Below are 18320 nucleotides of genomic sequence, written 5' to 3'. Positions count from 1 at the left end.
AATTGTTGTACTGAGACACTTACACTGCATACCATTATCTGAAAGGAAGCATTTGAAAATTTTCATCAACATGGGTAAATGTTTTTTAATCTGACTTCAAAAATTACTTATTTTCAGACGATCCTGATTCCTCTTCAACTACAATATATACAGTGGAACTTGCAAGACATGGAGGTCCTTTAGGAATTACAGTTTCTGGTACAGAAGAACCATTTGATCCTATTCTTATATCTGGTCTGACTGAAAATGGTTTAGCTGAAAGGTTGGTAATTTTGAGAAATTTAAATGTCAACATTATTTTATTGATAAGAATCAAAAACCTTTATTGTTTTCAAAACACATTTCTACTTACTAAATAAAATTAGTTAAAAAATATTTCATAATGACTATACTACAGTCAAACTTGTTTGAAATAATGATGGCTAATACAAGTATTTTGTGAACCATCTTTGATTTGGTATTTACTTGCATTGTTAATTTCATGCTTTTTACGAGAGCTCAAATAAGTCTTTTTTGATAAATTTATGATTTTAGCCACTTAGATCACTTTAGTGATCTCTAAATGTTCAGCAGATTTTTAAAGTGATCTGGAAATGTGTCTGGACCATTTAAGTGCTCTAAAACTGCGCTGTGGGTCACTCAAGTTATCTGTAAATGTACTGCTTAGTTTATTTTTACAAAATTAGGGTTAATTATTCTTTGGAAGTGCAGTCTTTATACAAATACAAATACAACGCCACAACAGGCAAATTGCCCAACGAGGTGGCTGACTTAAGAACATCATGGATCCCCGAGCCATTTTTTGGAGGCCCTACCTACTACTGCTGCACCACACATGCACCCTGCCCACACCCCCCAACGAATCGGTACATGCGGGAATGTGCGTGTACATGTAGTGAAACCTGACGTGAAGTTTTTTTTGTTTCTCTGTAATGCTTGTTATGTGTTGCTGCCATCTGCCACCAGTTTTTCTAACTATGAGTGAAGTGTTATGATTGAATGATTTATCGTTGTATGACTGTTGCTCTCTGTGGCGAGACTTTTTAACGGGGAGATCAGCTCGCTTTGCGCCTTGAAGTTGGGAACCACAGAAAACCAACTTCAGCCGACCACTTCAGCCGTTGAAGTGGCTAGCCACATCAGATAACCCAGGGGGCCACATTGGGCCCGCAGGTAATGGGTTGAGCTCAGTGGCTTAAAGGGTATGTTGCAATAAATTTTTTGAAGAGAAATTTTGAGTTTTTAGCCATCAAACAGCATTGAAAATTAACAGAAATTTATTATACAAATACAACACCACAACAGGCAAAATGCCCACTGAGGTGGCTGAATTGGAATAACATATAGATGTATTTTCTTTCAATATTTTAATTTTTTTTTAATTTTTTTTGCATGAAAAAGATTTTTTGATCATTTGGGGGGCAGGGAGAAGAATTGTCCCCCTCCCTATGTATACATACATCTCTAATCCCAATGTGCTCTCCTAATAGGAGGTGGAGGCAAAGCTGACAAAATTTTGCTGATGGGGGGATGAAAACTGGCTAAAAATCTGCTGATGCAATACTTAAATAGCTCCATAGATCATAGGACTCGTAATCCAGATGTTATGGGTTCGATTCCAGCTCGTCACAACTATTACAATTTTTTTTCACCTTTTCATCTTAAAATTTTATTTTTATTATCACTGGTTTAATTTTCTTTGCTGTCGCTCAGGTGGTCCCCAATGTGGCGAGATGACCACAGTTCTATAGGGATTATTTAATATTGGATCACACAAAAAAATTATAGGTATAATATAACTACTTAATCTTGACTGTAATCTTAACGTTACGTAATACGTCATGCGTAATATGTTATGAGAAAGGAAGCAGCTCACACATGCACTTTTGTCTATTTCTCCTTGTCCCAGTCTGTACATTCCTGTGGGGGGGGGGGGAGGATGTGTTTGGATGGTTCATGTCAGGACAGTTTATTACCTTTCCCTACCCCCAGTGACCTCACACCCCTTAGCCACATGAAAGATACTTTCATGTGAATGCAAGTCTTGTGATGTCACAGTGCCAGCTCCTAATTGGCTGCACTGTCATAACAGAGAATACACATCCAGAGTGCTTTACTTTTTTCTTTTTCTTTCTCTTCATTCCTGTACTAGACCTGCACCACTGTGTAATTCACTGTTTTTAGGAAACCAACAATAATGAATACCATTTTAATTGATAGAAAAGCAGTGGTAGTATGCATAGGAAAGATTACGAGAGATCACTTTAATGATTACTTTTGCTTTTTTCATGGATCTGTGCCTTGGCAAAACCATTCTATCAGCGATAACAACATATCCAAATAAAACCATGTTATTTGATATTTGTTTATCAAATTATTGTTTTGGTGCTTGTGTAACCAAAAATTTCACTTTTCTTTGTGTGTAACATTCCTTTGTAGAAGTCTGTTATCATATAAAAAGTACAGTCCTGGTAAAAAGCCCCCGACTCCCCTCTGATTTAGAGCTAACCCCGATTATCACCTGAAATTTTTAGTGAACAAATCTGCCACACATGGGATTTACAGCTGGCTTACTTATGATTCCATGTGACACCAAACTCGTTAGACTTCTATAGGGCAGATAGATGGTTTCTTGAGGTTTAAGGAATCAATTAGATCACGTGAGTCAAGTGTAAAGGGGAGAAGTTTAAGAAAAATAAGGGGCCAACAAGATCAATCTTATTTAGAATTAAATTAAAAATTTATAAATTCAGTTTTAAATAACTAAATCTTAATTTAATTTAGGTGAACCTAGTCATTTCAAACCTAGAAATTTCACTTCTGTAGTGCAAGATTCTCACGCTGATTTTTTTTTTAGATTGGATGTGCCTTTGATACTTTTGAAGAGACCTTCTACTGAACTCTGAGGAAATATGTAATTTATTTCTATAAATGCATTAACATTTTGTAAATGGAAAGAAAAGAATAAATATTTATTTATTTAAACAGAAAATATTACAGATTACAAGCACAAATAAGTAAATAAATTAATTAAAGACAACAGTGAATAAATAATAAATGCAGAAACATAATTGGAATACAATATACAAAAATGAAAATTATGTTTGATTTGTCAAAGTCTTACCCATACTGGACACCAGAATAAAATTTAAAAACTTATAAAATCTGAATTTTCCTATCAATTATATCCATGATTTCTGATCCATAAATTTTTATTATTACATTCATTATTTAGGACAGGGGCTTTGCATGTTGGTGATCGAATACTGGCAATAAATGGAACTTGTTTACGAGGAAGGCCTCTCAGTGAGACTATACAGATATTACAGTCATGTGGAGACATTGTGACGCTAAAGATTTCAAGAAGTCCAGAATCAGGTAGCATGTTCTCATACTTCATTTTTGATGGTATATGTTTCAAATGTCTGTAAATCAAGATGTGGCTAAAAGTAGTTTTTGGTTCATATGAGGTTTTAAAAAACAAATTTTTGAATAATTTTTCGGAACAAAATATCATTATTTGATATAATTGGCAATTTTTATACTGAACTCTTTTCCTGTAATAGACAATGTGTTTGTGAACTTGTTTTCCCCTTTCTTAACATACATCCATGAAATGCATCTTATGCCTTCTTGAAGACAATGTTTTGTAAAAAAAAAACTATATGCACCATGACCGTGGTCGTGTCGTAACTAGGGCTTTTACGGGAGAGGCAAACATGATTTTGCCGCTCCCACCACGGGAAAATTCAATGATTTTATAATGGTTTTTTTTTTGCTCCCTCCTAAATTATGTTGCCTCCCCTTCCCCCAGTTCCGTCCTCAACAATGACACTATTGATAAGAGGGAGTAAAAAGTTTTAGTGTTGGAAGTTGAATAGGCTATGCAGCTCTGATCAATTTTTGTAACTAACAAAACTTTTTTTTACATTCACATAAAATGTGAAAAGTCTATACATGTAAAAATGTTTTGATTAAACAGTTTAAAAGTGATCTTGATTCTCAGCATTCAGGAAACTAACATAATTACAGTGAATTGGGGGCAAAAGTTGTTAAATCACAAACCAAGAATCTGTGAAGTGGGTGATAACATTACAATGTTAGTCACCGTAGACACGGGCTGTCACCAAAGTTACAAGCATTTCTCAGTAACAAAACTTACTTGTGGTATGCAGTTTCTTATCTTATTTATGTTAAATGAAATTTTATAGTATATATTTTAATTACAATCAAATACATTTGTTTCGAGTGGTGTTTTATGGTAAAATTTTTTTTGATATATTTCAGGGATAGACAATGAAGAATCTCAACCAAAAGTAAGTAAAGTACTGTTTTATAAATATTTCATCAATATAATTTTTATTTCAACTTTTTTGGAATAAGATACAAGGTGTTTTATTAAAAGTGCTCAAAAGGAGGGAAGAAAAATCCTATGGTTTGTTTCAATTAATTTCAAAGAAGATTGAAGATAAAAGAAAATTATTGGGAAAAACAAATTGCTGTAGTTGTTGAACCTCTCAAATATAAAAATGTTTTCACAACTCCTAATGAAAAGAAAGTTTTTAATTAGTAAAAGCAATTGTGTACTTGTATAATACTGAAAGAAATTTAACTCATCACAACTAAATTAAAATTTGCTGAGATATCGGTGGTTGAACTTAATTTTTTCCATTTTTGAAGGTCTTGAAATTTTTGAGCGTTATTTTTTTGCATGTTAAAAAAAGGGAAAAATCAATTTTAATTACTGATATCTATTTTCTTTCAGTTTTTATGGGATACATCTTTTTCAGTGAAATACAACAAACATATTTTTATACAGCTCCTCCCCCCTCCCCCCCAATAAAACAAGATTTCAATTTTTGTATTTTCCAGATTTTTTTTTTAATTAAGGGATGTTCCAATTATCACAAAACAGTTATACTCTCCTTGTGTGTTGATCATTTTTTATATTTTACATGAATTTTAAAATGAACTACAAAATTTGCATTCTTTTGAAACATTTTTGGTGAAATCCTGTGTAATATTAATGGATACATTCATTTGCAGACAGAAGTACAATGGTCTATGTAGGTCAAAAACATTATATTTGTTTGAAATTGATAAAACAATGTTGGTGTTAGCATTAAGGGTTTTAAACTTGAAGACTACTGTCTGTAGGAAATGAAGTAGTCAATATGGCAAGAACACTAGAAGGTAACAGCAGTTTGAAAGTACCAAAGTAAACGTTTTTAAATAAGACATTGTTGCACTAAATAGAGGGTAATGGAACCATATCACAAAAAAGTTATGAAATTGTTGATGCCATTAGCAAATAAGACTTTTTATAAAAGAAAAAAAAATTTCTTGAAACACAAAAAACACAGATTTTTTTTTAAATCTTTCAATACAGAAATATAATTTTCTTTGAAAGAAGTTTACCAGAATAGCAAATGTATGAAAAGATGTGAATGGTCCAGGTGAAGATTAAAATTCAATTGACTTTGTACACTGTCTGGGTTTTCTTCATATACTGGGAGCATTAAAAAAGTAACAAACCATTGTTTGGAAACCATGGAAACCATTTGGAAACCATTTCAAACATCATTGCTAATCTTCTCCGTATTGTTCCAATTTTGGTATATGTACTTCCGAAGCAAGTATGAGACAGCGTTTTGACCCTATCTGGCATTTGCTCAATTCTGACAAACTTTTGAAGTAACCTATCGTTCAAGTTGGGGCTTGTTTGACACACATGCAAAATTTGGCAAAGATTGGTATGAAATTGTAGATTTGTATGGAGAACATACACACAGACAATCAATTTTATATACATAGATGTCGAGTTTTTCGTTTTACAATGCCATCTGTGAGTAAAATTTGACTTATTTATCAAAAAGAACTCTAGGCCATGATAAGATAGTACAAAACCGTACCTTTTCATGTCAATTGGTTGATTTGTTATTTATTTGATATTTATTCTTTGGACAGTGCTGTAACTAAGATTTTTACCCCCACCCCAACTTTAAAATTTTGATAATTTTATAATGTGTTTAAAACTGCCACTCTCTAATTCTGGCTCTGTTTTGGAGATGCAGTCTTTGCATAATGTCATTTTGTACTCAATAGGATAATGGAATTCAAAGAAATCCTTGAACAAAAGAAATTTAAAAAAAACCCAGACTTCCATAGTTCCATATTTTGTGGTAGAAATCTAATGAAATAAATTAAATAAAATCTAATACTAAATTTATATATTATAGCTTAATTGGACATGGCAATTCAGATATAATACTCAAATCACATCTTACAGATTTGCTCAAGAAACTGTCATAATCTAAATAGAATTTTTTTTTGGACATATCTTGGAATCCCTAGGTAGACGCAAACCTTAAATGGAAATCTCATGTTGCTATACTAACCAAAAAACTTAAATATTTTCTCTGCAGGTTCTATCATCTTCATAAAATTGTTCATCGTTCCTTTTTATGAACATTATAACTACACATGAATACAATTTTCATTACAATATGGAATAACAATTTGGGGATGTGATTATAAGACCAACCTACTTCCTGTCAACCTCTGAAAATAGATTTCTCAAACTTTGAGATCATTCGGTTTTGACTTCTGGTCAAAGACATCTTGGGTTTACGACACTTTGTTGTCTTCTATAAATCAATATTAACACTTCATAAAAACAAGAATTTATGCTCTCCTAGAAAAATAATTTCTCTGAGACCTGGTGAAATATTTGAAATCCCCTTATATAGAAAAGAGATATTTATAAAACACTTCATCTATTTAGCTACCAAAATTTATAGTGCCTTGCCATTTGAATTAACAAATATAGCTTCATATTCTAATTTTAAAAAGGAATTATTTCATTACATTGCTGCTGTCATTAACATTTAAGATTATTTTTAAATGTACATCATAGGACTATGCTAATACTGTAGTCAAATTAAAATTGCTGCTTCATGTCCTCTCGAAAATTTTGGAAATTATTATCAAAAAGCAATTGGTGAAGTGGCTAGACAATTATAATGTATTGTTGGATAATCAGCATGGGTTCAGGAAGGGGAAGTCATGTGTAACTAACCTTCTTTGCTTCTATGATAACACTAAGGCTTTGGGTAAGGGCAAAAATGTAGATTATGTTTATCTTGATTTCCAGAAGGCATTCGATCAGGCCCAACATGGTAAACTCTTCAAGCGTTTACACAGGATTGGGGGCAACGTGCTGAATTGGATAGAATCGTGTTGAGGGATAGATCACAACAGGTTATGGTGAATGGGGAATCCTCTGATTGGACAAGCGTCACTAGTGGAGTTCCTCAAAGTGTCCTGGGCCCCATACTTTTTCAATTTTTATCGATAAACTCAATCAGGGTATCAATTGGATTGTTAGCAAATTCGCACATGATGTGAAGCTAATGGGGAGTAGTTGGGAATCAAAGTAATAGGGAGTTGCTCCAGACCCACTTGAACAGGATTGCAACAAAGGCAAATGAATGGAGCATGAAGTTTAGCATTGACAAGTGTGTGGTCGCTCATTTTGGTTCGAATAGCCCATGTTCTCTTACAAGTTGAATGGTGTCACTATCCCGGATGCAACTAGGGTCACCGATTTGGGAATTCTCATTTTCGAGCGGATTAGGTTTTCTGAATATTGTTCAGCGGTGGTCAAAAAAAGCGAATAGAATGCCCGGTTTCATTTTCAAAAGGTCTCTTTGCGTTCTTCTAAAGTCATTCTTCCGCTTTTTTGAGGCTTAGTTTGTCCTGGACTAGAGTATGCTGTAAGAATTTGGAGACCCTACCTACAGAGGGACATAAACTTAATTGAAGGAATGCGGAGAAGAGCTACTCATGTCCTTATTGGCACACGGGCCGTGAGTTATGAAGAGAGACTTCATTTTTTGAGTATGTGTAAATTGGATGAATGCAGGTGTTGAGAGATATAATCGAAGTGTTCAAAATTTTCAATGGGATGGACTATGAATTATTAGTACACCGTCAATCGACTGCTTTTACAAGGGGAATACCAGTATCGTTTGGTAAGAGACAATTCTAGGTTATGATGTCGCAGGGTATTGGGTTGTTAATATATGGAATAGCTTATCCCCAGGGGTAGTAAATTGTAACACAATTGACACGTTTAAAAAGAAATACGATGAACATGTTGGGGTAAATCGAGAAGCTATCCATACTTAGAATAAGACAACCATAAATACATTTTATGGGCATTGTATAATATTTTATCATGTACATGTAATCAAAAAATTATAAACAATATATATTTTTAATTGGGTTGCTGTATTTTAGTAATATACATCCACACTTGTTATGGGCATCTTTTTTTTCAGCCACCTCGTTGGACATTTTCCCTGTTGTGCCTTGTATTTGTATTTATAACTATTATTAATATTGTGCATTATATATGACTGTGAAAACTGTTTCAACTATGATCATTAATCTCATTGATTGGTTATCAGTACGGGTATAATTATCCTTTGACAACTCATATATATACTTTTTTTTCTCTCTACTTATTCTCTGAATTGCTCTACAACCAAAGATCTGTATGTATCTAAATTGTTTTTTTTTTAATTTAAAAATAAGCAAGTAAATCGTCAAAAAAACCTGTATAAAAACTATGGAAATTACGTAGTAACTAAGGGAATTCTGTAGTACTTAACAAGTATATATATGTATATGCCTATATTGACAATTGTAGATTCCAATTATAATTATAGCAATCTATCAGTCTTAGATTACCCCTGTTTTGTCTTAATAGACTTCGCAAAAGTATTTTGGATTGCGAACCTACTGAATATATATATCCCAAAATGTTAAATGTCTGTGAAGGCAAACCTTAACAAGATAAAGGGGATGAGATTAGAAAGCTGATTGGAATTTGAGGGATGGAAAAAGCATCAGATACAGAATAACTTTAGAACATAACTGCATTGAACAGTGGATTGGAAATGATATCGTGTATGTGCAATATATTTTATATATACAGGTAATGCCTTCACTTTTTATAAAACTAATCAGATCACCTTAATTTTGAAGGTGTTATGAAACTACTTTATATCGGTTTCTACACGAAAGCTTAAAGATCTTATTTCACATCAAAAAACCAACTCCTCACCTAACTGTCTTTCTACAAACTCTGCCAAATTTTGGAATTCCCTTCATTCCCAAACCTGCCTGTCCTTTTTCCCTCAAAATCTCCAATGTCTAACATTTTACTTCTCCCCTTGATATTGCCTCAGAATTCAATTGAGCTTTTGCTTCTGTTTTCTCCTTCGATCCTAACCCTCTCAATGCTACTCTTCAGACTCTTTTCATAACTCCAGTATGGTTTTTTTCCCTCTAAAGAAGGCCCTTCGAATGTACTGAAAATTAAAACTACACTCCACTGGCTCAGATGGGATCCCAAACCATATTTTCAAATTCTATGCAGATGAAATTTCCAAATATCTTTTAATTATCTTCAACATCTCATTCAATGCCTCCCGCTTGCCCTCCGACTGGAAAATTAATGAAATAATGCCTATTCACAAATCAGGTCCTCCCTTTAATCCCCAAAATTTTAGTCCAATTGCCATCACCTCTACCTGCTGCAAGCTTTTTGAGTATATAGTTGCCAAGGAAATCCTTTCACACCTTGACTCAATTAGCTTCTTTTTTCCTAACCAACACGGCTTTAGATCATTGTTTCCTTCCAATTATAACCCTTTTCATTCATGACTTATTTAATAATATTGACAACAACCTATAAACTGATACCGTATACTTAGAATTTTCAAAAGCATTTGACAGGATGCCCCATAGTAAACTTCTTAAACCTTGGCTTATGTGTTCAATTACTGAAATGGATGGAGGCCTTTCTTGTTGATCGCAGTCAGTTTGTCTGTTTCGAGGGCCAAAACTCCTCATACCCCAGGGGCAAGCCTCAAGGATCGTTTCTCTCCCTTCTATTATTTCTAATTTATATTAATGACCTACCATTATCAATCAATTGCTCCATCAGACTTTTACCGATGATTCTGCTATTTATCTAAGAATTTACAGCAGATCCAACCAAGATTTTCTCCAGTACAACCTTAACACTATATCTGAATGGTGCTCATCTTGGCAACTACCCCGAAACATCTCCAAAACAGCCATCATGAAACTTACCCGTAAAAGATCTCCTCTCGAATTCCCTTACTCAATAATTCTTTAATCACAGGTTTCCCATTAAAAATACCTGGGTGTGATAATTTCTGCCAACCTTTGTTGGTATCTCCACACCTATTATATATTTCAAAAATGCCTACAAAAACTTTTTTCGCTTTGTCGTGACCTCAAATATTCCACCCGCCACCTCCGACATCTATGTTTCGAAACTTATATTTTTCCTGTCTTCTCCTATGCCTGTGAAATTGGGATGATCCCCATACACAAAGCAATATAGATAAGCTGGAATCTATCCAAAATAAATCTTCTCACTTTATTTTAAACTGCTTGTCTTCCTCTTTTTCCATCACATGGCTCAAACGCCAACTTAATATCCTCCCACTTACCTCCCATAAATATATCGCTTGCCTATCCCTACTTTTCAAAATTATCCACTGCTATTTCAACATTGATGCTACCCACATTCTAATCAAATCTTCACATTTTTCAAATAGGTTCAATTGCTCCCAAAAATTGAAACCCTTTCTTGCATCCACAGATTGCTTCAAATTAATTTCCCTTCCCCCCAATACAATTATTGATTGGAACAAACTTCCATCAAATTCTGTGGACTGTACTTCAGTCTTTGATTTCGTATGTAGCATCAATCGCCTATATCAAATCCCATCACCACACCCTCTTGTATAGGCCTCGGGCAAACAATATTGTATAAATAAATAATAAATATGCATTTACTATCATACTAGATTTTTGTCATATCTGGCTTTTTTGCTTAAAAGCACATGTTTTTTGTATATTTTCTCATTCTAGTGTGTTTACTGTTTGCCAGAAAATCAGGTGAAGTCATTTACCACACCATTACCTAGTGTTGATAGTGCGGTGGAATCATGGGACAGTTGTAATATGGATGCCTACAGTAATTCAAAAGGTAATATCAAGACAAGTATTATTTTATTATTGCGTATGCAAATATTTACTAACTTTTTTTTTCTTTTTAAAAATTGATGTTTTATTGCCTTAGCATATCCCCCTCTGAAAAGGCATATTTTTAATTTGAATAATTTTAAATATACGAAAGTGTTGCTTGTTTAAGAACTATGGCTGCCAGGGAATGAAACTTTTTCACTCTTATGTTCTATTCTACTAAAATTTTTTAGACTAAGGTGATATTTCATTGATGTTATAAATAATTAAATGAAATCATGAGCTACACATTGTGTTAGGAATTGAATGCACATTTTCTTTTTTATGCATGTGAAACTTTATACTGTAAGCTGTACAGTATTTAATCAAATGCACACCTCATTTCAGAAGGGTAAAGTGCGTATGAGATTTGAGTAAATATGGTAGTTCAGAACTCTGACTTTAAACATAATTACATTAGAACATGTTTGAGTACCATTTTATTGTTAAAGTTTTAATGACCTTTGCTATATGCTGTTATTTTTACTCTTCATCAATTAAAATTGTTCCTCTTTATACTTTATGCTTAAGGTTATTCAGCCAACAACTGTGGTTCTCCTCTGCTCAATGCATCTGGGCCCTCTAATATCAGGCAATCTTTCCACCAAGCTAACAATGCACAACCATGTGAAGCAAAGAGGCGAAGTGTTCAGAGCTTGCAAAACTTTCCTGGGTATTTATCTAATGCTGATGAATGTCAAGAAAACTGGTCAAAAGTATTGGAAGACTTGGAAACTTGTGGACAGTCACAACTTATTCGTCAAATTGAGCGCACTATATTAGGTAACGATGAAACAAGAGTATCAAATGAAGAAACACGAACAAATTCAAGGACATCATTTTGCGTTGGAGATACTTCGAAGTGTCCATCGGACACATTTTCTGAACAAAGTTTGCAAGAACTTAATGCCCAGATTGAACAGTTGGGAAGTGACCTTAATTCCCAGGATTCAGGAGGATCAGATGCTGCTGCAATTAATCTAAGTCATCAATGTCAAAGCACAAGTCAAGAGTCTATGAATGGTGGTGGAAGTGATAGCAGTTATAATGCTAATGACTTCAGACATAGGCTATCACCATCTGTGCTTCTTCCATTACCTATAGAAGTGCATAAAGTAACTCTTTTCAAAGACCAAATTTATGAAGATTTTGGTTTCAGTGTTTCTGATGGACTTTATGATCATGGTGTCTATATAAACTGTATCAGAGCAGGAGGACCAGCAGATCTGAGTGGACTTATAAAACCCTATGATAGAATATTACAGGTAAGATTAAAATAAAACATCTTTAGTTTCACAGTATAAAATGCCTTTATTCTGATAGCATACTTTTAATATAACATTTACATAAGAGACTTTCTACAGAGGGATTACTTATGTCTCTTGGCCACAAATTACTGGTGAATCGTTGATCCTAGAGGCATACTTCCAATTAGAAAAAGTATCCAAATAATGTGTGGACCTCAGATGTGTCACACATATTGCAAGGGGTTACATAGTTACTAAAATAAAGAATTAACTTTTTTTTATGGACACCCTGTGCTGAAAAACCCAATTAGAATGTTGTTGCCGTCTCTCCTGAGGCAACAAAAAAAAAAATCCATGTTTTCAAGTGCAATATTCCCTGAGGTATTTGAATTGAAAAATATTAGCTGAAAAGAAGGGGTAAAACAGCATAATGAGCTTGTCTTTTAGTATGTGCGGTTCTTTCCTTCATTTTTAGTGTTTTTGAATTGAAATAGCTCAGTGAATATTGTACTTAAAAACGTTAAATGACGTATATATCTGAGGTTTGCACGTTCTTTGAATACTTTTACTTAATTGAAAGTATGCCTTTAGCAGAGATGCTGCTGCACTCTAATTTACCTGAGTCCTGGGACCCATGTTATTGGCAAAATCTGGATTCTTTTTAAGTGAAAGTGGGTCCCTCTTGAAAAAAATTGAAGTATGGTTCCCCCATCATTCACTGGTATCTCTGTGAATCAAATAATTCATTTCTAAAAACACGTTAAATCCAAAGGTTTATTGAAAACAAGATTAATTTACCAGCTTATAACTTGGTTCTTTTATTTTCATCGTCTACTAGTAAAGAAAGCTTGCAAAGAAACACATTAACACAGAATTTAACGCATGTAATAAATCTAAAATAAATACACTCGTGTGCAAAATTAAGAGAATTAGCACATTATGTTGAATTTCTGAAAACTGGTGGACAGATTTTAATGAAATTTGGCACGAATACACAGTTATAACAGAGAAAGATGTACCACATAAGAGTCATAGTACGCACGCATGATTGTTCCTGCAATGATGATCAGTAAAGATTGCAGGAATGTCCAATATCCATGTTGCGAAATCGAAGGCAGGCCGCATAGCGCGATGGCGTACTGGACACGAGTAAAATGTCTTGTGCCCTTATCATCCTCTCCGTGGTCACAACTCTGCCCATACGCACATGTATGCTTATGTATTTGACACTGAATATTTGCATACTTCTTCGGTGGCATTATTAGTACCTTTAGTTCAGTACTTTTTGTAAAAATAGACACAATGTGCAAATTCTCTTAATTTTGTACACGAGTGTATAATTAAGTTAGGCACGCATATATATATTTACAAATAAATCAATCTATAAATTCTCTTCCGATTGATTTTCCATTTAGAAAAACCTTAGCTTATAGCTCTTTCAATGATATCTTCTGATTAAATTTAGAGCAAATGATTCTGATGCTTATCTTCAGATTCCCTCTATTCATATAAATCCTTGCAAAGCGATTTCCCAGTGGGATGATTTTCTTTTCCCTCCCTGATGGTCCACAACTCTGATCTAACTGCCACATATTTTCACACCTGAATATGGGAGCTATGTTAGATTTGTGTTGGTGAAACTTAACAGCGTGCTTGTGTATGCGTCCAGCATATGTTGTGTTTTGTGTTCAGTAGGTGGTGCCATCTATTTTCCAAATTGTTAATTTGGGGATTTGAAATTTAATATTTACATATTTTTGTTGTAGCTCTGTGATCATCGTGGCAACAGAGCTTTTTTTCAGAGAGAGAGCACACACACACACACGAAGCCAGAAGTGTATTTACGGGACGTGGGGCGAATTGAGCTGAAAACCCCTGTGGTAACAAGTTTGTATGGGTGACAAACTCAGGGAATGGTCGGTTAGGCAAATTAGACTGAAATGGTAGGAGGGTGGCAAAATGAATCAATCGTCCACTCATAAGGAAATAAGTTATTCTTTGTGTATATGACCTTATTATCCATGATCTAGATATTAAAAAAAATCAGTAAAAAAATTAATCAATTTTGTGTGAAATACTTGTAATAAAACTTAGTTATTGAAATTGTTATAATTCTTTTTTCTTTAATTATAGGTATGTTAACAATATCTAGTTTTCATACATTTTTCAGGTGAACAATATCAAAACATACAGTCATGATTGTTGTCTCACAGTACCATTAATTGCATCATCAGGTGATCGAATTGAATTAGTGATAAGCCGACCTGCTTATGACAATAGATCCTCCTCAGAGAGTACTCTTGGTAGAGCTTGTGGCCATAATCCTTGGGTAGAAGATACAGACAGAGAAACAAGTTTATCACCATTTGCCTCTGGTACTATGACTTTAACGAAAACACTGTAAGAGCCTTCAAAAGTTTTTTTTTTGGAATAAATTATATGTATATATTTTTTAAAGATATATTTGTTATCTATATTTTTTTATTAAATGTTGAATATTCCTTGCATCTGTGAATTTATTAAATTTTGTTTATCTTTGCTTGTCTACCTCAAACATTTATATCTATTGCCCTTTTGAAGTTTGTTTTCTAATAATGAGCGTTATTAAAGATTTTATTGTGCGTTTTTCAGTTTTTTCTTATTGTTTCATGCAAAATGACAAGTCTCTGTTAAAATAGTTTTCTTATATAAGAAGTTTGGGGGATTATAGAATATCATTTTTATTATTCCAATTTATATAAAAGAAACCAAAAACCTCTATAGTATTATAAACTTTGGATCTCTGTCATTACATTCACAAATATATAGTACTTAAAATATATGCAGTAAAAAATCTATAACGATTATCGCATGCTTATTATGTGATACAAGGGAAAAATTTTTCTTGTACATAAATAAATGTATGTGTAATTTCAAGGTTAAAGCTGATTCCAAATGGCTTCCGTAACTATCCACTATAATTGGAACTTGAACCTGTCAAAACATTAGTTGGCAATGAAAGTGGTAAGTGTGTGAAAGAGAGACACCAATCCAAGTAAGTCAAGCGGAATCGGTTGAATAATGGTCTGTGGGAAACCATCCTCTGTTGAGTTAGCCGTGATCAAACAAAATAACCTTTTTTGCTGTTAGTCAAGATCGGCACAATAATAGTTTAGATCACTTACGACATAATCTGAAGATATATTCAGTCAATAGTTCCGTAAACTCTGATAGTTGAAAAATGAAGCCCTTAAGTCTATGATTTAAATTATGGTTTTCGCGTTATGGAGTAAAAACCTGATTTTCAGTTTTTATCCCTAGACTTGCTGCCACCATCGAGATTGCTGCCCAGGACAGTTGCTTCCCTCTAGTTCTGGTCTTGGAGGGGGGTCACATGAGTTTACACATTTGGCTAAAGTTCTCCAAACTCGTTATGATGGTTCTTGATGAAGGGAACCAACTTGTTAGAGTTGCATTTCCAAATCGGTGTGCTTAGATGCTTAGAACAGAATTTTCATTTTCTAAGGTTTTAGCTCGTGCAGAACTAAAACAAGACTTCGACTTGAGAGGGCCCTAGACAAACATTTGGGGGGTTACCACAATTGTAATCAAAGATGTTTGTTATAAGTTACTGAATACATGAAGTTAAAATTTGGGGCCCCTAAATCATAGGGCCTGAGCTAAATTTACCCAGGGCAATCTTAAGAGCATTATGGGGGCCCTACCTCACAAATTCTCGACTATTTCAACCAGATCTCATACTTGTGAACTTCCTGGCCATGCCCAGTTTGGCCCATGTGCCAAGGAAACACTGCATTCACCCAGGAAGAAATCCCAGAAGTGGTGTCTTGGGGGATGAGACAACAGGACCCCACAAAATCAGTGAAGATTTTCAAATTTATAAATTTAACTTAATTGCCACTCCCCCCCCCCATACATTGGGGAGACAGCCCTGATGATAAGCGCCCGAGTGGTGCAGTGGTGAGATGCTCGTCTTCCACTATGAAGGTTACCATCAAGGTCCATGGGTTTGAATCCAGGCATAGAACGTCAGAAGCAAGTTCTTTACCTACTGAACCTGGAGCGACCACCGCGATGGATGCAGCCTTCATTTCCCATCCAACTCCACTGGTTGGAAATTTTCATATGGCGATATATGGTCAGAGTTGGTGTGCTGTAAAGTGTATATATACAGGGTGATCAGCGAATAAGCCCTTATTTCAAAATTAAATATCTCTACAACAAAGGTCAATAGAATTATGCAGTAAACGGTACGTTTATTAGCAAAACTGTAAGAATGTTGTACAGAAATTTCGAAAATTTAGTTACAAAAACTGTTAACAGATGGCGCTCTGCGCTGAAAACTCTTTCTCTGAAAGGAGTCTAAAACAAAAAAAATAATAAAGTCAAGCAGTCTTTGCAATCAGAAAACAATTTTTTCAAAATGTTCACCGTTTGTAACAATGAGGTGGCGTAAACGAACAATGAAATTTGACATCACGTCTTGAAATGTCTCAACAGAAATGGAATCACATGCAACACCAATCAACGATTCAAGCTCATCCAGAGTAGCGGGATTGTTTCAATAGACAATGTCTTTCAATGCGCCCCACAGAAAGAAGTCGCAAGGAGTCAGATCTGGAGAATATGGAGGCCAATCTATTCCTGTGTCAGTAAATTTTGGATAATCTAAAGCAATTACTCTATTCCCAAAGTATTCATGAAGAAAGTGAAAAACTTTATCTGTTCGATGTGGTCGAGCCCCATCTTGCATGAACCAGTCAATACCTGGTCTATCCTCCAACGCTAGATGTGTGATGACAAATTGTTCCAAAATTGTAACGTAACGTTCAGTGGTAATCGTTTTTTGCACGAAGAAGGAACCGATAATGCCTCTGGCGCATACCGCAGCCTATGCAGTAACTTTAGGCAAATGCAGTGGTTTCTCTTCACACAAATAAGGATTTTCGGAACCCCAAAATCCCAGTTTTGTTTATTTACGAATCCATTCAAGTGAAAATGTGCTTCATCTGTGAATCAGATGCAGCCCATGTCAAATCCTTCGTTGTCGATCATTGTGAGAATCTGATTCGCAAAGTCCATCCTTTGTTGAACAGCTTTCATGGGTATGGCCTGATGACTTTGGATTTTGTATGGAAACATCCGTAGGCTATTTCTCAATATTTTTTGCGTGCTCGTGTACTTCAAACCAGTCTCTGATGCAATTCTTCGGATGCTTTTCCTAGGATTTTACTGAACAATTCCAGAAACTTTGGCTGCATTTTCAGGAGTGACTACAGTTTGCCTAGGCCCACCATTTCCCTTTCGATCATCATCCACGCTGCCAGTCCGTTCGAATTTGGCGAAGAGCATGCGAATGGTTTTCGCATCGGGTCCAACTGGAACATTGAATCGGTTTTGAAAACTGCGCCTTGTTGCCGTAGGACTGTGTTCTACTCTGTGATATTCCAGTACCAAAAAAACATGTTCAATGGAATACATTATTTCAATTTCTACACGCTAGCCTCTTTTCACTATCCAACAGTCGTACTGATCGCTTTAGACTTCGAAGCACGTTTTAAAGGCTATTTATAGGTATCATTCTGATTACAGCGCCATCTGTTAACAGTTTTTGTAACTAAATTTTCGAAATTTCTGTACAACATTCTTACAGTTTTGTTAATAAACGTACTGTTTACCGCATAATTCTATTTATCTTTGTTGTAGAGATATTTAATTTTGAAATAAGGGCTTATTCGCTGATCACCCTGTATATACCTGATGATAGGCTTCAGCTGAAACTGTGAACCAAGGCTGTGGATTATTTGGTCAATATTAACCCTTTGAGGGCTGTATTCACCGACATGGTTTAAACTGTAGTCACAATTTTTGGATAAGAGATTGGTTAAAAACCTGAATTTAACCAATCCCTGTCGATGTCTCATTAAAAAATGTGACTATAGTTTT

At 34.6% G+C, this 18320-nt stretch overlaps 1 protein-coding gene across 5 annotated transcripts in view; it reads left to right on the top strand.

Moving 5' to 3' along the window:
* The window catches only part of Grip (Glutamate receptor interacting protein), a 109667-nt gene extending 94668 nt beyond the window's left edge, over window positions 1-14999 (top strand). For 2 of the 5 annotated variants that reach the window (XM_089253526.1, XM_089253522.1), the window contains exons 14-19: window positions 118-262; window positions 3236-3378; window positions 4288-4316; window positions 10975-11092; window positions 11659-12392; window positions 14545-14997. In XM_089253526.1, coding sequence (XP_089109652.1) covers window positions 118-262; window positions 3236-3378; window positions 4288-4316; window positions 10975-11092; window positions 11659-12392; window positions 14545-14778 — 1403 coding nt within the window. In that variant the 3' untranslated portion in view covers window positions 14779-14997. Of the gene's footprint in view, window positions 1-117; window positions 263-3235; window positions 3379-4287; window positions 4317-10974; window positions 11093-11658; window positions 12393-14544 lie in introns of all 5 variants that reach the window. The other 3 variants (XM_089253524.1, XM_089253525.1, XM_089253523.1) reach the window with 3 other exon arrangements.
* The last annotated feature ends 3321 nt before the right edge of the window (window positions 15000-18320 follow it).

This window comes from Pholcus phalangioides, unplaced genomic scaffold (assembly GCF_987345545.1).
Source record: "Pholcus phalangioides strain wild (caught in Gottingen) unplaced genomic scaffold, Ppha-v1.0 ptg000039l_1, whole genome shotgun sequence".
Classification (NCBI taxonomy): domain Eukaryota; kingdom Metazoa; phylum Arthropoda; class Arachnida; order Araneae; family Pholcidae; genus Pholcus; species Pholcus phalangioides.
Note: the sequence above shows the minus strand (reverse complement) of the source record. Positions and strands in the feature narration are given on the sequence as shown.